The following is a 22154-nucleotide window of genomic DNA, read 5'->3' on the forward strand; positions in this document are numbered from 1 at the left end:
AAATGATTAGTTCCTTGTTTCTCTGTGCAACAACACATTCATAAGCTGTCATCATTTTGCTCCCAATAAGTGCAGTATTTAATCAATTGTTATGTACCACAGTATGATCGGTGGCGTGATTGTCATGAGGTTGACAGCACACTGTGGCCTTGTGCTGCAGCGCCCCCTGGCGGCGCGGGGTGAAAGGCGACATGGCATTTTGTTTGGCGCCGGTGGGGGGAGTCACTCCTGAGATCTTTGGTCAGTCAGACGACAGAACTTCCGGTCGGCATTTTGTTCTACGAGAGGAGAGCCTCTTGATCGCAAAAATCGTCATATTTCTCGTTTATTGACGAAATTTGCTATACGCAGTGTTTATGTCGGCGCAGACCGACTAAAACTCAGAGGAACGGATGTTTCCCCATGAATGTACGCTAAAACATTCACCTTTGAGTGACGGAAGAAGAACGAATCAGTCCGACCCGGATTATTGTTGATAGCTAGCAAGCTAGCTCACCAGCTAGCTGGCAAGCCAATCGAGTTCCTTCTGGAGGAGCTGCGAAAGAGAAGAAAGGGGGAGCTAGAGATACGGACACAGACCCAAACCAGGCTAAAACATTCCCCTCCCTTTGAACGCAACATCCGAAGGTAAATATAATCACCCAGCTGCGTTTTTACAGAAAAATATTTTACATTGTGGGTATTAATAATGCAGTTGATAATTTCTCATATGCAAGACCACCTACGACGTCGTTAATCGTTGCCCGGGAGGTAACGGAAGCTAGCGAACTAGCCAGCCAGGCTAGCTAGGTGTGTTTTTGCTCCACCAAAGGCGCACGGCCTTAACTGGATGTCATTTGTCGAGCCCGAGGTTTGGGCCGTTGCCACGGAATTAGTGTCGCTTCCACAGCATTAAACGTTACATCCACTTACACCGGCCCAAAGCATTTCCCAGAGCTCTTGGAACATTTGTTTAACGCGTATAAATCGTCAGCGCGTCTCCGTCTTCTTGAATAGCCGTCTCTTTTATTTGAACGGGGAGTAGCGACAGGAGCTAACCAACAACACGCATAGCTAGTTAGCGCCACTGGCTAGATTTTAAAACACGACTATTGTTGTTGGCGATTGTTAAGTGGGTAGCATAATTAATATTAGCCGCTATCCTAAGTGTAAACAGCTTCACTCCTGGCGTGAAAAAATCGAGCCGAACTTCTCGTCTGTGCAAAGTCAATTGCAAATGTTGTTAGTTGTATTCACATGTAGCGGGCTTGCAGTCCGCAATTGAGCCAACTAGGATAAACACTGAAATTGATCCTTGCATCCAAGTTGTTTGGGTCATCGTTATTTGTGCTGTCGGATTCCCTTCGCTGTGTTTGACTTTGCTGGAGTTTCGAGCTCGGCTGAGTGAACATCGGCTGCGGCTGCGCTTCTGTTTCGGGGAATGTTTTGAATGACGGCTGAATGCGTGCAAGCGATGCACGATTACTATCCTCGGAGTTGGTCACGGCCACATCCACACGCGTGTTTTGCACCTCGTCCACCGCGACGCGCAGCGTGTTTGCTCCGAGCGTGCGTGCAGCCCGCCTGCAAGCCGCGGTGGAGGACGCGGCCCCCCATTCCTGCCGCCACCATCACAGTGCATCTGTTCCTTTGTGCTGCCTCCTGCCTGTCAGTCTCACAGCTGTCAGCCGAGCCCTGCGTCCGGAAGAACACGGATAAATTGCGTCCACGCTACAGCTAAAGCTAATGTTTACATGGCGAAAGTGTGGGGTTGATCCGAGTGGTGCACACAGAGCTGCTCATTTCCAGATTTGTGCGGCGGAAGAGTTGAGAAGTTGTGAAGCAAATGTTGCATTTCCTCCTAAAGCCATTAAATGAATGCAACTTAGGGTTAGTAATGCTGAGTAGAGCTTTTTCCAGTCGTGCAAGTGTCTTTTGCTTCTCAGATTTTCTAATAAGACTCGTACCAAAGTGTAACTACTGTGTGATTCCTTTTATTTTTCCCCACCCTGATGCTCATCCCTGGTTTTTTTTATTTCTATTTGACAGATATAAGGAGTAGAGCTTTTTCTCTGAAATGTCAGTGAGTCCGCCCGAGACTGCACAGAATTCTACAAAAAGGTAAAAGTCAGCTGTCATTTCTCTTGGGTTGAAGCTTTGTGTGTTGCTTGTTATGCCACATTTATTGAGACAGATTCATGTTCTCTGCACTCTAAATTGTGCAGATAACACGAATCCGTATGGTATTAAAGATGGTCCAGACTGTCATGTCTGCTTCTCTCATATATATCGCCACCAGCACTGTTTATTGAGAGAATTAGTATTCCTTCCACTTCCACACCTCACTTATTTACCTGTTAAAATAAACATGTAGAATGTGATATTGTGAGCATGAGCATTTTATTTGTCTCATGTACAGCAGCTTTCGTGGGGAAAAACCTTGACATTTGTCCACTTGTTGTGCATGAGTCCACACATGGAGACAGCAACACGTGTTTTAACTTGTTGAGGGTTGTTTGTGCGTAAAGCTGGTTACATTAGCATGTAGCGTTGTGTTAATGTGTGTAGCGTTAAAGACCCTGTGTTGCCCTTCTGCACAGGTATTAGCTACGTGCCTTTCTAGATGGGAGGGAGATGTCTTAAATACAGACAACATATTTAGAGATGATCCAGTCTGTTCAACTACAAGTTAATATGATCTTGAGGGTGCAGCACGGTGGCACCGTGGTTCGACCTATTGTCGTGAAGGTTGTGGGTTTGATCCTCAGTTACAACAGGCCTTCTGTGTTGAGTTGGTATGTGCTCTCTGAGACTGTGTGGGCTTTCTCCAGGGGCTCTAGTTTCCCCCACCATCAGAAGCATAAAATTTAGATTAATCCATGGGGCAAACGCACAAATGACCCTCATTTTGGACACGCCATTGTGTTGTCCACTAGTGTAGTGTAGTTTAAACCTTTAGGGTAGTATGTTGAATTTAAAAAAAAAAGGTTAATTTGGAGGTGCAGTAGTCTTCAGTCACTCAGGTCGTGTTTGGTTTCTCATTTCTCTCTCAGGTGTCAGGAGATGTGAGGACGGGTGTCCATCGACCCCCTGATCTGCCTGTGTATCAGCACACTCCCCCACCCTCACCTTCAGCATGAATGGGGATATGCCTCATGTTCCCATCACCACTCTCGCTGGGATCGCTAGCCTTACAGACTGTGAGTGGTCGCCGCCACCTTCCGGCTCTACTTTAAACCTTTTGACTGTGTTTTATCTCTTCCTTCTGGCGCTGTCTTTCTCTTCTCCCTCTTGACTGTTCCCTCACCTCTTTCCTCAGTGTTGAACCAGCTGCCCCTCCCCTCTCCTCTCCCCGCCACCACCACTAAGAGCCTCTTATACAATGGGAGGATCGCAGAGGACGTTTCCTGCCTCTTGGGTTGTCGAGATGAGAATCTGGCATCCCAGTTAGCCCATAGCCTCAACCAGGTCTCCACAGAGCACATGTGAGTGTAGGACAACAAAACTGCGCAAGGATTTTTTTGCATGCAACGGATACGATTGTCTCAATTTCCTCAAATTTACAGAGAGCTGAAGGACAACCTGGGCAGCGATGAGCCAGAGGGAGACGCTCCGGTGCTGCTGCAGACCTTGCTGGCCAGGAACCCTGGCATTTTCAGGGAGAAAAGTAAAGACGCTTGATTCTGCCCTTCATCGTTGCCTTCATATTGATGCGTCGTCTTCATTGTAATAAACAAACATGCTGTTTTCACCGTTAACAGACGTGTTGCAACAGCAAATGGTGCCGCCATACAAGATCACCCAGAACTCCATGCACAGCCCCGCTCAGTCTGGAAACTACCAGGCATCTGCAATTTCTCCCAACCCACCAAGGTAAGGCCTGACTGCACTAGATGGCTAAGACATTAGTATGCAAGTGTTGTTCGTCGGCTGCTTCCTGTTTTTAATTGGTAGATAATGTATCGTTATATCTGAGGCTAGGCTGCTCTTTTGAGAACCATTTCCTGCATCCGTGTAACTTTCGAGGCAAATTCAGAGAAAACTGATGTCTGAATAAACGGGGAAAATGTAGGCTAAGGCTAAGATGTAGTTAGCATATATGGATGTATATTAATTACCATTTCTGTCATAAACAAGCTTCAGTAAACTATAAAGCACAAAGAATGTGGGAAAACAGACGGTCACGGACGACTGCTGCTTGGTATTCACTCCCCACTTTGTTTTCATCATAACAGTTTTTCAGATGCCTTTTAATATTATTTTGATGAAAATATGGAATATTAATATGACGATTTTCAGGACTGATAAACACCATGCTTGTGTAGCGTTCATCTTCTTGTATCAGATTACTCAGATATGTGTACCTTCTCTGCGTTCTCACTCTGGCTCTCTTCTCTCCTTTATCCAGCCGGTTTGTGTCACCACAGACGGGTTCCAGTAGTCGGTATATGGGCCAGCAGAACAGTCCAGTACCCAGCCCCTACACTCCACAGAGCCCTGCTACTGGGTACATACAGCCCTTTCCCCACCAGCAGCCACCTAGCTACAACCAACACCAACAGATACAACAAGGTAGGATGTCCTTATAGAAGTGTGGGCATGTAATAACTGTATACAACCTATATGATTTAGAAGTTATCATGGAGCATGCCTGCTGCCTAAACCTCATAGATTGATGTTTCTTGTTACTCTGTTATAGGACAAATGTTTGCTTTGTCGACCAATTGCTTTATTGCAGTTAAAATCATGTTATTATATTCTGGAGATTAGATTTGTTGGCACCATGTTTATAGATGTGTGTATCAAAGACCAAACATTGTTAATATTCAAAGAAATCTCAATAGAGTGAGCTTAAATTTAAGCTTGCTTTTTGTTTTCAGGTGGATGTTATGCTAGGCTATCATTTTGCTATCATTATACTTGTGGATAGTCTCATGTTTCCATGTGGTGTTTTAACAGTCCAGTATAAACTATAAAGACTGGATCCTCAGTGGTGCAACGGAGCAAATGGATAAATTGTGTCCATACCAAACCTGATGCAGCAATAAAGAGAAAAGAAATATGGAACAATCAATAGTTCCAAACTCGCTGTCTGTTAGTTTAAATTAGTTTGATTTTGGTTTTACCTCGCAGTGTCTGTGACAAGTCCCATGGTTCCTGGAGGCATACGAAACATTCACGAGGGGAAAGTATCGGGTCAGCTGGCTGGTGCTTCCAACCACCTCTCCGACAGACACGGCACTGAGGACTACATGAACATTGTTCATCGGCTGAGTAATGAGGTATGACTCACAGTCTACAGTTCAATATCAAAGATGTGAGTTTACTCCCAGATGAAAACGTGTGCAAAATGTATTCCATACAATTATATACAACTTCTGTTCAAGCCGAACCTTAACCTTATGCCCGACTTGCTCAGGAGGGTGACTCTGCAATGAGGAATCCTTCTTTCGCTCTGAGGTCTCCACAGTCCGGCTGCTCACCAGCAGGAAGTGATGGAACACCAAAACGTACGTACTTTAGTGGCTGTGTACGTATACGTGCTTTGTATAGCAGTCATTCAGAAACTCACTTGATTGGAATGTGCGTGAGAATTGAATTAAATCAGTGGTGAACGCAGCAAATATTTATCCATTTGGTTTGAAAATCCAAACAGTTGGCACGTTTTTATGAGCTTTTTCTTTTTTATGCATTTTCTTCCGATGCTCCTTAACATCTAGTGAATCTTATATTTTGGTGTGTTTTCTTCACAGTAGGCTCTCGGCCGCCTCTGATTCTGTCACCTCCTCCATATGTGCCCTCAGCGAGGGAAGGTGGACTCGACCAGAAACAGCAGTTGCAGCAAAGGAAGAAAATCCCAGCTGTAAAAGAGGAGAAGGACATGTACGACATTGTGAGCTCCCCAAACAAGGACTCTACGAAACTAACGCTCAAGCTGTCGCGGGTCAAGTCAAATGAGTCGGATTCTGCAGGTCTGTACAGATTTTACTTCAGTTGCGTATTTTTGTTTTCTTCAAGGTTCTAATAGAAACCAGCGTTCATCTTAAAGCTCAACACAGTACAAGACTTTCATTTATTTTGTCATAGGTGACGTTGTGCCAGGCATGGATCAGACTGCTGACAGTATGGATTCAGAACTGGGCTTTCAGCAGGTCCCTGTTCTCCAGCAAAACCTTGCAGCCCGTCTGCAACAGCAACAAATCTCTCAGCAAGCAGGCATTGTAGCTGGTCTCCATCCTCCAAGTTCTCCTTATGATGAGGCAGAGCTGGATGCCCTTGCTGAAATTGAAAGGATAGAACGTGAAGCTGCAAGTGAGAAATGCTCAAAGGAGGTGCAGGATAAAGGTGTGTCAATCATATTTTATGTTTTTTACTTTATTGTTTTAGTGTGTTTTATATTTAGCCTCATGAATGTTGTGGTTTTTTTCTTTTTTTTTTTTTTAGACAAACCCCTAAAGAAGAGAAAACAGGACTCCTTCCCCCATGAGACTGGCACTGGGGGACCAGGAGGACCTACAGGTGCCCCAGGCAGTGGATCAACAGGAGGGGGAAATGCTGGCAAACTAACCCCACAAGAGGCCACCGCAGCTGGCAATGGTGCCAGTCGCCCTCCTCTCATGGTGAGCATCGACCTCCAGCAGGCAGGCCGAGTTGACGGCCTACTTGACCCCTGTCTGGCTGCGCCTGTCCCAGCCCTTGAAGCCCAGCGCTGGCCCGAAGAGCCTAGTGGGCCAGCGGCAGTGGAGGGTTTTGATACGGCTTTGCGGTTGAAACCAGACGATCGACCAGAAGTCATCAAGAACAGGGTTGATAAACATGACAGCAGGAGAGAGGGTCGTGACCCATCAAAGCATCGACACGATGAGAAGTCCTCCGACAGACGGGGAGACATGCCAAAGTCATCAAACCGAGCGGAACACGGACGAGACAGGGAGAGAGAATCTGACAGAGATAGGAGGCATCGTAGCGAGACCGGCGGTCGTTTCCGGCGCTCCCCTGACTCTCGTGGCCGAGGTGATAAATCTGGTTACCGGGCTTCTTCTACTGGAGATCCTGGTCGGAGCAGCACTAGACAAGATGGCTCCAAACCTGCATCTTCTACCTCTGGTGCTAAACTCACAGATTCGTTTCCCGTTCATCTCCTGGGAGGCCATAGTGGTGCACTGAAGAACTTCCAGATCCCTAAGGTGATCTGGGCTGACCAAAACAAATATCCACCCATCTAACAATCATTCAGCTATCACTGCCTGCGATCTACCAAAACAAATCACACCAATTACTGTTATTTTTAAACATTTTTTTACTCCTGCATTGGTCATGAATTAGGAAATGTAATCTTTTTTAAAAGCAAGTGTGGTGAGAAAAATTCTGCCGTTTGTCAAAATGTGAGAAGTTTGATTTATAGTTTGTTTAAATTGCTTCAGTGCTGTGAGCAGAGATGCAGCTCTGATGGAAACTGCCACATCACACATAACGGTAGCATGTGGTATGGGCTTTTTCAAGTTTAAAATGTTGGTCATCGCCATGATGGTTGGTACCTTCTCAGTCATAAAGTATACCAGCAAGGGAACTGTACCAGTTGAACTAAATTTAGTTTTTCTTTAATTGAGGTTGTTGACGTGTTGTACCTTGAATAAACTAGATAAAGATCTTCAAGGAGATGGAAAACTGCTTGGGCGGTTGAGTTTGATCATAGTGCGATAATATAGTGGAAGGCATGATGGCTAACATGAGCTCATTCTGTTGGACATTTGTGTAAATTGGTCTGGTTCTGGTTAAGGAGTTTATATCAGTCAGTTAAGAATAGCAGAGTGTTGGAGTTCATATTTAAGTAAAACTCTAAAATTAGCTCTGCTTGTGTGGCATGGCCTGGGAGAAAAGGTCTGAAATTCCACACTGTGCTTCCAGTTTGTGGTGCTGATGTTCAGTTTACGTTTACCAGTTACGGCCTGCTGCATTTATTATACTTGTCTATCCATCCATCCATCTGTTCATCCATCTGTCCATCCATGATCCACCGCTTATTCTGGTGTCTTTTCTTGGTGTAGACATTCGAATGATGTGTTGACAAGTATTTGTATTTGCTCTTTTCTTATTTGCACAGTCCTGTTAAGGACATTAGATAGGTGAGCAAACTGTGTCGTGAGCTGATAAAACATAAACCAGGTCTGTAACTCTGTTGGAAAAGGCATCTGCTGCGTATGAGCACTGCAGTGTTGTTACACTTCTGAGCTTTGTAATTGGACCTACAATGAGAACTAACATCCAATTCACTTATCAGATTTCTGTTTTCACTTTTTACACTTTGATTTACCCACATACTTTTATTCATTGTGTTTTCACGAAAGTTTGTCTTTTATGTCTAAAAATCAGCCTTTCATAAGTGTGAAAAGTTTTAGCTTAAAATTAGTCATCTTGGAGAGGGTTCCCAACTCTGTCACTTACTTTGACTTCTTATCCTGCAGATCAAACGTGATAGGGACGGAAGCGGTCCAGCTGAAGGTCAGTTGTGGGTGCAGCCCAAAGTAAAACTGGAGAGACTAGGCTTGATGCAGGACTTTGAGAAAAGGCCGAAGCCTGTTGTTCTTGTGAAAAAACTTTCTATAGACCAGATCCAGAGGATCATCAGGCACAGCAAGTCTGGAAAGAACCGGATCTCCTCGGGCAAATCCAGTAAAGGTAACACATGGATTTTACCGGTACTCATTTAGATAGATAACTTCAAAGATTCTTCACCCTTTTCTGTTTTCCTAATTTGGTTCTATTCAAGAATTAAACATTTGAAAATGTATATAAATGTCAAACCTTTAGGAGGCATGGACCCTGCAGTTTGGAATGAGCTTCCTCCAGAACTGCTAGCTGAGATTGAGTCAACCATGCCCCTGTGTGAAAGAGTAAAGATGAACAAAAGAAAAAGAAGCACTATAAATGAGAAGCCCAAATATGCCGAGGAGAGCTCAGACGATGATTTTGATCCAAATGGAGAGAGTAAGCCAAACAAAATGGACACATCTAACGTGTGTGCTCCTATTGGATCTTTGATGTATTGCACTACTTTGCTGTTTTTGTTTTTTTACCTTAATCTCCACAGGCGCAAGGAAGAAACAGCGTCGAGACAAAGACAGGGCCTGGGAATTTGAAGAAAGGGAGCGCCGTGGTTCCGGGGAACACCGAAAAAGTGGGCAACGGGACAGTCGGCGAGGCTCCGGAAGTCGATACAGAGACTCATCGGAGGAGGATTCGCCACCACCCCCCAGCATAAGCGAAGGTGTTATATTTACACTGTTAGGGGCTACGTTTTCAGAAATTTTAAACACAATTGTCTGGAAAGTAGCATAGAAAATACAAAAAATAAACGACTAATTAAAACCCTGGAATTGGGAATGGTTGCAATAGATATAAAACATTTGTTTGAGATGGATATCGGCGTGTAAAAATACACACCACCAAAATAATTTTTCATGCAGTTGCCAGAAAATTGAAGTTGAAGGAAAAGCAGAAGAAACGGAAAGTGTATGAACCTAAGCTGACACAGGAGGAGCTGATGGACTCTTCCACATTCAAGAGGTTCTTGACCAGCATTGACAACATACTGGAGAACCTGGAAGATGTTGATTTCACTACCATGGGTAAATATTAGTGAATTTGATTGACGCAGTGGCCAGCTTTGAAATCTAAGTCAGTCAACCTTTACATTTACATCAATTTACAGTAGATTGATGCTGTGATGATTGATGTTTTCCAACAGCTGATGATGATGAGATACCTCAGGAATTGCTGCTTGGGAAACACCAGTTGAGCGAACTGGGTAGTGAGTCTGCCAAGATAAAGGCTATGAACATAACTGGCCGGGTATTGTCTCCTTTATTTTCATTTCATGTGCTGATGTGTAATCGTGTTTCAGACCACTCATGTTTTTTTTTTGTTGTTGTAGATTTCTTCAGACAAACTTGTGAAGTTACTGAACATTTTGGAGAAGAACATCCAAGACGGGTCTAAGCTCTCAACCATGATGAACCATGTGAGCTTCTTTGTCTCTTCTGTGTTCTAGATTCCTTTTGAATCCGTTAATGTGACCTTTATATACAAAATAAAAATATTGACTGTCTGTTCCACAGGACCATGATGTTGAAGATGAGGAGAAACTTTGGAGGGACCTGATAATGGAGAGAGTCACGAAATCAGCAGATGCTTGCCTGACAGCTCTGAATATCATGACCTCAGCTCACATGCCAAAGGCTGTCTACATTGAAGATGTGATAGAGAGAGTGTTACAATTTACCAAATTCCACCTACAGAACACACTCTATCCGCAGTATGACCCTGTCTACAGGGTTGACCCACATGGAGGTAAGGAGAAGACTTCTTTCCTTCTTTTCATTATGGGAACATCATAGTTATATTTGTTGTGCTACACAATATTTGCTAATGGGCAGATTTTGCTGGACTGGAACTTCTTGTACAGATTGTATTATTAAACCAGTCAATTTTTATAACAATTTACTGCACAGGCAAAAAAAATGGCTTACGAAAGGGGGAAACAGCTAGAGAATATTCACTCGTGAAAATACAAAAATCAAAGAAAGCTGAACAAAAATCAGGAAATGTGAAATCTTTGGATGCTTAAATTTAGTGATATCTCTGTGTAAATTGTTTAAAAGACATCCATGTTTTTAATGAATGATTCCACACTAATTATTCCATGTGATGGATCACCATTCCATGGTGTTAACATGTGTTTTTATTTTACACCAGGTGGTTTGTTGAGTTCCAAGGCGAAGCGTGCAAAATGCTCCACGCACAAACAACGCGTGATTGTCATGTTGTACAACAAAGTGTGTGATATTGTGAGCAACATCTCTGAGCTCCTAGAGATTCAGCTGCTCACAGACACCACCATCCTCCAGGTAACAATTTCAAAACTGAAAAAATCGGATATGTTAGCTGCACCAATTTCTTACATTTTGGGATTAACTTTTCCTTTCCAGGTTTCTTCTATGGGTATCACTCCATTCTTTGTGGAGAATGTCAGTGAACTTCAGCTGTGTGCCATCAAACTCGTTACAGCTGTAAGTTTGTTTTGTTTTTCCACTGTCTCATACACTGGTTGGTACTCCTGGAGCAGAAACTCCTCTGATTTCTGTAGACATTCACGCTTGTAACACTTGTGCATACAGCTTTGCTTTTCTACAAGTTAATAATTGTTTTTTATCCTCAGGTGTTCTCTCGGTATGAGAAGCACCGGCAGCTGATCTTAGAAGAGATCTTTACATCATTGGCCAGGCTACCAACAAGCAAACGCTCCCTCAGGAATTTCAGGTATGCTGTTTTGCTTTAAATGCTTGGTGGTATTGTTATTTTACTATCATATAGCCAGTCACACAAAATCTTCAATACATGTCACTTTATTTATCCCTTAGGGGCAGTAAAACCCAATTTACTGTAGCACTGTATATTCTGAATCTAATTAAAACTGAATGCACCCTGCTTCATGCATAAATATACTGGGTTTGGAACATATATATAAGAACTTTGCTCTTTATTAGGTTATTAAAGACTTGTTTTTACTTGAATTGTTATATAACTAAGTTGTGGTATTGAAAAAGACTCGGCAATGTAACTGTGTCCTCTGTAATTGACTGCATCCATTATTTTAATGGAATGTCCCACCTACTTTGACCTTTTAGGCTGAATAGCTCAGATGAGGAAGGAGAGCCCCTGTACATACAGATGGTGACTGCTCTGGTGCTGCAGCTGATCCAGTGTGTTGTACATCTTCCTAATGATAGGGACATGTTTGAAGAATGTGACAAGGTCGGGATAAAAAACGGCTACTTGGTGCCACAGAAGCCAAGCCAATATGTTATATGTGTGGTACGATACATTCCTAATGAGGCCATTTCTTTCAGGTTGACCAAGATGTGTTGATAACCAACTCGTATGAGACGGCCATGAGAACAGCACAAAACTTCCTTTCGGTCTTCCTCAAAAAGTAAGCAGCATGTTCTGTTCTCTAGTCCCAAAGAATTCAGAAGCATTTTTTGGAGTTCTTTGTAAGGAAATGTGGACAGATGTGGGGCTTGGTAGAAATATTAATGAAAGCACTACGGATGGTCTCTGACTTTACTGCAAAAAACAAAATAGGGAAATTTGAGAGAGTGTTTTCACTCTTTTTTTTTTTTTTTGCTGTTTTTGCTCTCTTCTAATCCTTATCTTTTTGGGCCTTGCTTTTTATTTCACTTTTATTAACTTTTTCGCTTGTCACTCACTCACCTATCTCCCTCCCACCTTCCACAGATGTGGCAGTAAGCAGGGAGAAGAAGATTACCGGCCATTGTTTGAGAACTTTGTCCAGGACTTGCTATCAACAGTTAACAAACCTGAGTGGCCTGCTGCAGAGCTTCTGCTCAGTCTGCTTGGTAGACTACTGGTTAGTATGAAATCCTTGTTGAATTAAAAGATACCAATTTGGCAAACTCTTTGACTCATTTGAAACATTTTACTCCATGCATTTGCCTTTCTGCTCTCATCAGGTTCACCAGTTCAGTAACAAGCAGACAGAGATGGCTCTGAGAGTGGCGTCTCTAGATTACTTGGGCACAGTGGCTGCACGCCTGCGGAAGGATGCAGTCACCAGTAAAATGGACCAGAGATCAATTGACCGTATCCTGCAACAGGTAGAATATCCGTAGCGTTATTTCTTTCTTGTTCATATTGATGTTTATAAGAAAGTAAAGTACCGAAAATGTAACTTCTGTTCTTTGTTGAACGTGCATTCTAATGTACAATTTGTGACTGTTGTGAGTATTTTCTTATCTTTCTGATTTATTTTTTTTTGTGTCTTTAGTCTCCAGGCAATGATGAGACCCAGCAGCTCCAGAAGGCTCTACTGGATTATTTGGAAGATAGTGCTGATACAGATGCGTCATTGGTGGTGGGTGTTTTTACAAGTATCTTCCTGTTGTCCCATTGACCTTGGCTTACTACCGGTAATTAAAGTAGGATTTAAAGCTGCACAGGCGACACATTCTGCTTTGTTGTATCCAAATGTAAGCATTACTGTTTGACCCATAACTTTGCTTCCTTGGGAGAAATAATTCCTGTTAATCTTACACTGAGATTTTATTTCAGTTTGCCAGGAAGTTCTACATTGCTCAGTGGTTCCGCGACACCACCACAGAGGCTGAAAAGTCCATGCGTAACCAGAATCAGAAAGATGACGACTCTTCAGACGGACCACAACATGCGAAAGAGATTGAGACCACCGGTGAAATCATGCAGCGTGCTGAAAAGCGCAAGAAATTCCTGCGCAACATCATCAAAACCACACCAGCTCATTTTGCCACACTGAAGTAAGAGTTTGAATTAAAGCTGTAGTTTTAAGTGTTTTGCTGGCCCTCTCTTTGTTTGGTAGAGACTTCTGTTGGTTTTGTGACTGTGTGTTCCAATAACAGCATGTTATTGCCCTTTTCTCCAGAATGAACTCTGACACTGTGGATTATGAAGACTCCTGTCTGATTGTGCGTTATTTGGCCTCCATGAGGCCGTTCGCCCAGAGCTTTGATATTTATTTAACACAGGTAAGATTGACGTTACACAACATCTTTTTTTTTCTTTTTGAGTGAGGCTCAGCTATCAGACAAAATAAAACAAAATTTGAGTATTCCAGGAAATATAATGGGTGGTTTACTGTATCCATTTTTGGGAATAAAAAGTGTATATTGCCTTGACAGATCTTGCGTGTCCTTGGGGAAAGTGCCATTGCTGTTAGGACGAAAGCCATGAAATGTCTGTCTGAGGTTGTCGCTGTGGACCCCAGCATACTGGCGAGGGTATGTCAGGATTTGTGCTCATGAAGACTTTGAATTTGCCATGCCTCAACTGTACAATAATTTTGGTCTCAGCCAAGTCTTATCCTCACTGCTTTGCATGTCCTTTTAAAATCTGCATTCTTATTTAGTTATGAATGCAGTTATTATGAATATGTTCTAACCAGTTATTTCTCCATCCTTCAGTCGGACATGCAGCGTGGTGTCCATGGACGTTTGATGGACAATTCTACTAGCGTGAGAGAGGCAGCTGTGGAGTTATTGGGCAGATTTGTGCTCAGCAGACCTCAACTTACTGAGCAGTATTATGACATGCTCATAGAAAGGATACTGGTAAGATGCCATCAGATGTCTCGCAATACTTTTGCCATAAAGCCGCACTTATGTTGTGTCCAGCAACTGTTTTCATGCAAACATATATGGAGATATTTACAACCTTGAGGGTCATTTGAATTATGCAACTTACTCAGACTTTGGTGACACCACAGGAAAATTATGACTAGAGTGGCCCTCGTGGTCTTCAGCCATAATTGATTTGGTGATTTGCCTGCAAGACCTTATATGTCTGAAGCTCCGAATGTGATGGCTTCACTCATGACTTTTGTGGTTATTTAAAAAAAATAAAAAAAATCTTTCTCCTCTTGGGGTTTGTTGCATAGTAAATAGATGCTTAAAGTTACTTTAAATTATGCTTGTTTGGTGTTTGATTTTTCCTTGCCTGATTAAATTTAATAGGAAGATTAATTGCAGCAAGAAAATATAACGGTGCAAAACAGTAATGAATGAAATGAAGATCTACTTGGTAGCATTGTACCTCTTTGTGCTCAGCAACTGGAAACAGGCTGCATTGAAATTGTTGTGGCTGTTGTCATGGAAATGTTGACAAGGGTTCATGAAAAGTTCATTCTCTTTGTGGGCTTGAAGTGCCATCTATTGGTGGACAGTTGTCATTGCACCTCACGCAGACTAGTTTTCCAAATAAAGGAATTTCTGTTTTTGGTGTCTTGGTTGTGGACCTTTTTCAAAGTTTTATTTTATCTTTGATATAGGACACTGGTATCAGCGTCAGGAAACGGGTGATCAAAATCCTCAGAGACATTTGCCTGGAACAGCCAGCATTCAGTAAAATTACTGAGATGTGTGTGAAGATGATTCGCAGGGTCAATGATGAGGAAGGTATAAAGGTATGTAATTACCTCTGTTTCCTCTTAATTCTATTCTGTAATGGTGATATTAAATGCATTTATTTTTATACATACCCCAAAACCAAAGACGCATAAACCTATATCTTACAGAAACTAGTCAATGAGACATTCCAGAAGTTGTGGTTTACACCAACTCCAGCCCATGACAAAGAGACCATGACTCGAAAGATCCTCAACATCACTGATGTGGTAGGTTTGAATTGTGTTTGTTTTGTGTTTGTTTCATGTGTGTGTGTAAAGGCCAACACAGTTTTCCATGTTCTGCCTGTGTAGCTGTTGTATTTTCAATCTTGCATCTTTTGTATCTCTAAGGTTGCAGCTTGTCGGGACACTGGCTATGACTGGTTTGAGCAGCTTCTTCAGAATGTAAGGATTGTATTTTGTGTTGTGATTTTTACCTAAAGGAAATTGAATTAATTGTGTATTGTTAATTGAACACTGTCTTGCTTGCTTTAGCTTCTGAAGTCTGAAGAAGACGCGTCATACAAACCAGCCAAAAAAGCCTGTGTGCAGCTTGTTGACAATCTGGTTGAACACATCCTGAAGTACGAGGAGTCTCTTGCAGGTAACATAATTGCTCTTTTACTGCAATACGCTTGGCCAATGGCAACATGTGATTAGGTCCTTTTCAACAAAATCATTTCAATTAAAAACCTAGTTTGATGGAGTATTAGCATTTTATTTATTTTGAAATTTGTTTTTCTTCTCATTGTAGAAAGTAAAGGTGTGAACTCAACACGGTTGGTGGCATGTATCACCACCTTGTACTTGTTCAGCAAGATCAGGGCCCAGCTGATGGTCAAACATGCCATGACCATGCAACCCTACCTGACTACAAAGTGTAATGTAAGTTCTGTTTGCTATAACATTCCTTTTCTAACTTGAAGAAAATACAATTGCATGATTTGAAATAATTTCCCTGTCTATTTATTTGTTAGTTTTTAGCTAGCTTTTTATTGCCACATGCAACCAAATTTTAATCGTGGTTACTGTGGGTTTCCTTCTCAGACTGCCAATGACTTCATGGTCATCTGTAATGTGGCAAAGATCTTGGAGCTGGTGGTTCCTCTGATGGAGCACCCCAGTGAAACTTTCCTTGCCACCATTGAGGAAGACCTCATGAAGCTTATCATCAAATATGGAATGACGGTAAATAAAAGTTTGTCTCACACGAAGGTTCATCACAAGAGAGTATTGTTCAGGTTGTGAAATTTTATCATTTGTTTATGCAGGTGGTGCAGCATTGTGTCAGCTGTCTGGGAGCTGTTGTCAATAAAGTTACTCACAACTACAAATTTGTGTGGGCTTGCTTCAACAGATTTTATGGTGAGATATCATTCAAATCTAATTAAAATATGGTTGCCATCAGTGCTTGAAATTCCTAAAAATGCTCCATTTTCAGTGTTGTTTCCAAGGTCTAAGAAGTGCTGGAATGATATGTTTTGCTATTATTTAGCATAATGTTAGTTTTAGAAATCCCAACTGTTTCTCATCTTCTTAACTGCTTTATCCCTCTCGGGGGCTTGGGGAGGGTACACAATGGGCAAAGCCAGGATCCACCCCGTAATGAGTTGTAAGTTCATCGCAGGGCCCTACATGAGAATTTCTGGGCTCGCTACCTTGCTCAAAGGTACCTCAGCAGTGCTCTGAAGGTGTCCTGGAACCTTCCCCTACTACCACAACATCTTCCATGTTTTGTCTGCACTGGGGCTCGAACCAATAACCCTCTGTTTCTCAGTCCAGTTCCCAACGGGCTGAGCTACCATCGCTCTGTGCAAGTGTTTTCTGTAGATATGCATTTCACCCCAGCAGGAAAGCGCTGGAAAGATTTGAAAATGACCCTTGAAAGAGCTTGAAAAGTTGCTGCGTTTGATCACAACAAATGTATAGAATACTTGTGTACTATAGGTTTGGGGTAGAGTTTGTAGTGTGCAAAGAAATAATGTTTTTTTTTTCAGGTGCACTTAACAAGCTGAAGCTACAGCATCATGAAGATCCTAACAGCACAACGTTGGTAGCGAACAAGCCTTTCCTACTCCGATCGCTCTTCACCGTGGGTGCTCTGGCCCGTCATTTTGATTTTGATCTGGAGGAGTTCAAGGGCAGTAACAAGGTAGGATTATTTCATCAATGATATTTTTGATATTTTTTTCAAATTAAGACTATGAAAAGTCATGTAGTGGGGTTATCACTGCACAAATGTTGTGACTGGTGATTTCCTTTGTATTCTGTTAGCTCAGTCAGTTGTAGTACAATTTGCATCAATAATGGCAGCTGTTGAACTTGTATCCAGGAAGGAAAAGGACAATTTCAAAACAGTTTTTTGTCCATAGACGGAAAACTATTCCCTTCCAGTGAAATCTGTATGTATCTTTTACAGGTTGTGATCAAGGACAAAGTCTTGGAACTGTTGCTGTACTTCACCAAACATGAAGATGAGGAAGTAAAGACCAAAGCTATCATTGGCCTAGGCAAGAACACATTTTATACTTTATATTAATTTTAACTAGCATAGATTTTATATTTAATGTGCAAACGTGTCTCCTCAGATTGAATGTGTGGAATGTGGTGTAACTGAGCCATTGATAAAAAGAACTGAAAGGCTGTTTTCTGATGTTTTTTTTGCCGTATCTCTTTTAGGCTTCCTTGTGATCATGCATCCCAGCCAGATGTTTGCACAAGAGGTCAAGACTTTGTACAACGGTATTTTGGCTGAGAGCTCCTCCTCCATCAACCTCAAAATCCAGATCCTCAAAAACCTCCAGACATATCTTCAGGAGGAGGACACACGGATGCAGGAGGCAGACAGAGAGTGTAAATATTTTCGTTGTTGTTGATGGTAGAGCGTGTGTGTTTTGGGTTGAGCTTGTTGGTATAAAATCCTGACATGTTTGAAGAATGATTAAGCAGCACTTGTCTCCTTGCAGGGAAAAAGCTGTCCAAGCAGGAGGATCTGAAGGAAATGGGAGACATCTCATCAGGGATGAGCAGCTCCATCATGCAGCTGTATCTAAAACAGGTGTTGGAGGCATTTTTTCACAGTCAGTCCAGCGTACGGCACTTTGCTCTCAACGTCATTGCTCTCACGCTCAACCAGGGTCTCATCCATCCTGTACAGGTACATTGACTTCAAGTAAATTCTAACATCCTGCTATCATTAACGAAAACCTGCACATGGTGTATAAACTCTCTGAGAAGTATTCTTAACATGAATCCTGATGGTGCCTTCTGTGCAGTGTGTACCCTACCTCATTGCCATGGGAACAGACCCAGAGCCTAGCATGAGGAACAAAGCTGACCAGCAGCTGGTGGAGATTGACAAGAAATACACAGGATTCATCCATGTGAGTCAGACTTTTGTGAATTGATGTTTCGCTGATTTTATTTATTTTATATTTTCAAAATAATGGGAAGCATTTTTATGATAGTGTCGGGTTCTATTCTCCACTATACTCTTATGCAGATGAAGGCGGTTGCTGGGATGAAGATGTCGTACAGTTTGCAGCAGGCCATCAATTTGTCTCGTAAGACCATCATAAGAGGTTTCCGGCAGGATGAGACCCACTCAGCTCTCTGTTCCCACCTCTTCACTATGATCAGAGGGAACCGACAGCACCGGAGGGCTTTCCTCATCTCACTGCTGAACCTTTTTGATGACAGCGCTGTGAGTCACTATTTATCCTTCTCTGTAAATATCTCCTGGCTAAAAATGAAATAACTCCTTCGTTAACAGTGCGCCAAGTGAAACCCTTTTTTTCTTGTTTTGAGTTTATTTTCCACATTGTGTTCAAAGTAACGGTTGGCAGCAAGGATAGCTACGTTTCTTCTGATGTTAGTAATGCTTTCAGTTATTAGAAAATCAAAGCTGGACTGAAAGGGTGATTTTGTTTATTATTTTCCTTCATTTTATCAAAACTGACTGGTTTGCTTATTCAAAGTATAATTAATATTCTAATAGTGCGCAGTCACAATACACCATGAGGTTTAGACACACAGGGGGGGCTGTTATGCTGCCTGATGATCTGTTTTACAGCCTGTATACAATATGAGGAGTGTGTAATCCTTTAAGCAACCGGTTATAGTTGCCTCAGATTTTCCCCAACATGTGACAACAAAAGAATCTTTCTTTCTTTCAGAAAACGGAGGTAAACATGCTGTTGTTTATAGCAGACAACCTTGCCTGTTTTCCATACCAGAGCCAAGAGGAGCCTCTCTTCATTATGCACCATATAGACATCACCCTTTCTGTTTCTGGCAGCAACCTCTTGCAAACCTTCAGAGAGGTATGATAACGACTTTGATTTCAACTTGCATGGTTAGTTTCCAACTTGAGACTGTTAAAAAGGGGGAAAAAAGACACATGAATGTCTTTTTCTCTTCAGTTTCTGCTAAAAGAGCCGAGACGCAAGGTGAAAAAAGAGTGGAAGAACACTCTGGATGGCAGAGATGAGGAGAGGATGAACTGCGATTCTTTTAGGACAGATGATGAAGCAAACAGCAACACCGATGATGACAGTGACAATAACGATGTGGTACGGCGGCCTAAAAAGGCCAAAAAACTTGCTGCAAACAGCTCGGACTCTGAGTCAGATCTGGATGATCTGAATGTGGACGATGTGGATAAAGTAATGAGCCTCCTCCCAGACAACCCCATGGGTCTATTAGACTTTGCTAATGCAGTTCAGGGTATCCTTTTGCTACTGGTGCTCAAACAGCATCTAAAGAACCAGTATGGATTCTCTGACAGGTAAAGTCTTCACAATGATCACATTTTTGTACCTTTAGACTCCTGTAGCTCACCCATTTCTCTCCCTGCAGTAAAATTCAGAAGTACTCTCCGACAGAATCAGCCAAGGTGTACGATAAGGCAGTGAACAGAAAAAACACCGTTCACTTTTACCCTCGACAAACCCTCGACTTCATCGCCAACAACATGGCTCATGCCACTCTGACAAATGATGTCAAGAGGCATATAGTCAGACAATACCTAGATGTAAGTTGTGCATCTGCATCAAACTTTGCTTTACTTCTGATGTCTGCTTTACACATTTTCAACCAAAAATTGTGGGATTGTATAGACTTGATATGTTTAAGTAGCATAAATAGAAAGAAATACAGATTTTTAAGGTGTTTTGACAGAATCTTGTTTGCTGTCCCCCATTCCTAACTCATTGTTTGTTTGTTTCTTCCTCTTCACACAGTTCAAGGTTCTGATGGAACATCTTGACCCGGACGAAGAAGATGAAGAGGGAGAAGCATCTGTTAGTGCGAATATCAGAAACAAAGCCATAAACGCTCTCCTGGGGGGTTCTGGCCCTTTGTTGGGACCCAGTCCGCGCAATCAGGCAGGACCAGAGACTGATGATGATGACAGTGACGGCGATGAAAGGACCCCAGGGGTGAGATGCTTTCAGTCTTAATTTTCCTGTCTGGAAATACACACATGCACAATTATGTAGTTGTTTTTTTTTTTTTTAAACTTTGATATTTCTGTTGTCTGTGCAGTCGTCTCGAAAGTCAAGGCGAGCGGGCGACTCCTTGGACCCCGGCCGAATGAGCGAGACAGTGGAGGCCATGGACGTCATTGCGCTGTGCTGCCCCAAGTACAAGGATCGGCCGCAAATAGCTCGAGTTATCCAGAAGACCAGCAGTGGATACAGCATCCACTGGATGGCGGGCTCCTACTCGGGGCCCTGGGCCGAGGCCAAGAAACGCGATGGCCGCAAACTGGTGCCTTGGGTGGACACTATTAAGGAGTCGGACATCATTTACAAGAAGATTGCCTTGACCAGCAACCACAAACTCAGCAACAAAGTAGTACAGACTTTACGCTCACTGTATGCAGCTCGGGAAGGAGGGGCTAGCTAATGCCTCCTGTGTGGAGTTTTTTTTTTTTTTTTACTTTATCAAAAGTCCTCCTTTCCCCACTCTTACTCCTCCTCCTCAACATGCCACCTCCAACAACACAGCCAAACTTCACTGGATTCCTACCCTCCTCTCCCCAATTTTTGTAAGAAAACAAGAGAGCAAGGATATTTGACACTACATTGTTTTACATTGATTATTCTTGCAAAAATGAAAACAACACACAACATAAGACTTCTTATATTAGAGGAACTGCTCAGAATTTGTGTACAAGAGGATGTAATCCAGGAGGCATTAAAGGAATAATTCACCCAAATTATCCCTTAAAAAGGCTATCAGAAAAGAGACCTGGAGGGAAATGTTTTGTCAACATTGTTGTGGGAGCTCCTTCGCTGTTGTGCAGCAGATTCTAGTTGCTCATTTCTACTCCCACTGTATCATAGTTTAACACAACAAAACTAAAATGTTTATATCTCTGAAGACAAAAAAGTTGTAAAAAGAATAAAACCTTAAGTGAATGTTGGAAATTAGTCTTTTTGATGTTCTTATTAAAGTGTTTTTGGAGTTTATTATACTACTAGCACCCTGATGGTTTTTCCTTTTAGCCTTTAGATATTTGAAGAAAACAGAAAAAATAAGAATTTTTATTTTTGTTCACTTTTATTTGTCCATGCTGTACAATGGCAGAGTCCTCTGGATATAATTTATTCTATTTCAAACTACGCATGCAGTATATGTGGCCTATTGCAGCAGGATATTTTGTAAATGTAGATTTTGTTGTATTAGGTCACCCCAGTAATAAGAGGAAAGGGGATCATACCCTTTCAGTGGAACAAATACTGCAATAAATTTTCTACTTCTCTTTGTCACTTGTCTGCTCAAACTGTTAATCTGATCTTTTCGTTCTACAACTAGTTTAGGACCTGAATACCGCTGAAGCACATACGGATCTGACAGTAAAGAGCTAATGCATGTGTTTCAATTCAGGGCATCAAATCCACCATCTATTTTATTTTGTTTTAAGAGTATTTTAATACTATATATTTATATTTCCTGTATTATTAGACAACATGGGTTGACTTCCAGTAGTTTCTGAAATTTAATATTTTTAAAGAGCTGTACTTGTGAGGCAGAAATAAAGTCAGCAATCAATATCCCTGTATTATACTTTCTCAGAGGACATGTAGGAATTTTTATTTTAGGTTTTATGCATTAATGGTCGGTCAAACCGGGTAAACAATGTACCCGCTTTACTTTCCCCTGCGTATTTTGTGAG

General features: G+C 42.1%; 1 protein-coding gene across 4 annotated transcripts; it reads left to right on the forward strand.

Moving 5' to 3' along the window:
* The first annotated feature begins 238 nt into the window (after positions 1-238).
* LOC101076906 (NIPBL cohesin loading factor) lies at positions 239-21747 on the forward strand. 4 transcript variants are annotated; one of them, XM_029829115.1, is made up of 50 exons: positions 239-627; positions 2029-2100; positions 3033-3179; positions 3299-3464; positions 3546-3646; positions 3741-3852; positions 4388-4551; positions 5113-5261; positions 5399-5489; positions 5733-5951; positions 6067-6324; positions 6424-7166; positions 8445-8481; positions 8587-8658; positions 8791-8967; positions 9071-9247; positions 9447-9608; positions 9728-9831; positions 9914-10000; positions 10098-10329; positions 10735-10886; positions 10968-11048; positions 11198-11298; positions 11667-11793; positions 11889-11971; positions 12277-12409; positions 12513-12656; positions 12827-12913; positions 13111-13331; positions 13457-13559; positions 13713-13811; positions 13995-14141; positions 14858-14992; positions 15104-15202; positions 15326-15379; positions 15470-15578; positions 15729-15859; positions 16022-16162; positions 16246-16339; positions 16972-17126; positions 17394-17484; positions 17654-17827; positions 17941-18131; positions 18250-18357; positions 18477-18677; positions 19150-19296; positions 19396-19760; positions 19832-20006; positions 20215-20412; positions 20519-21747. In XM_029829115.1, exons 3-50 carry the CDS (start codon positions 3116-3118, stop codon positions 20879-20881), a joined length of 7524 nt encoding a protein of 2507 aa, XP_029684975.1. In that variant the 5' UTR covers positions 239-627; positions 2029-2100; positions 3033-3115; the 3' UTR covers positions 20882-21747. The 4 variants fall into 4 exon arrangements, with proteins under 4 accessions (XP_029684975.1, XP_029684974.1, XP_011613859.2 ...); XM_011615557.2 differs by having other exon boundaries at positions 241-627; positions 6424-6599; XM_029829114.1 differs by having other exon boundaries at positions 8445-8658.
* The last annotated feature ends 407 nt before the right edge of the window (positions 21748-22154 follow it).

This window comes from Takifugu rubripes, chromosome 21 (genome assembly GCF_901000725.2).
Source record: "Takifugu rubripes chromosome 21, fTakRub1.2, whole genome shotgun sequence".
NCBI lineage: Eukaryota > Metazoa > Chordata > Actinopteri > Tetraodontiformes > Tetraodontidae > Takifugu > Takifugu rubripes.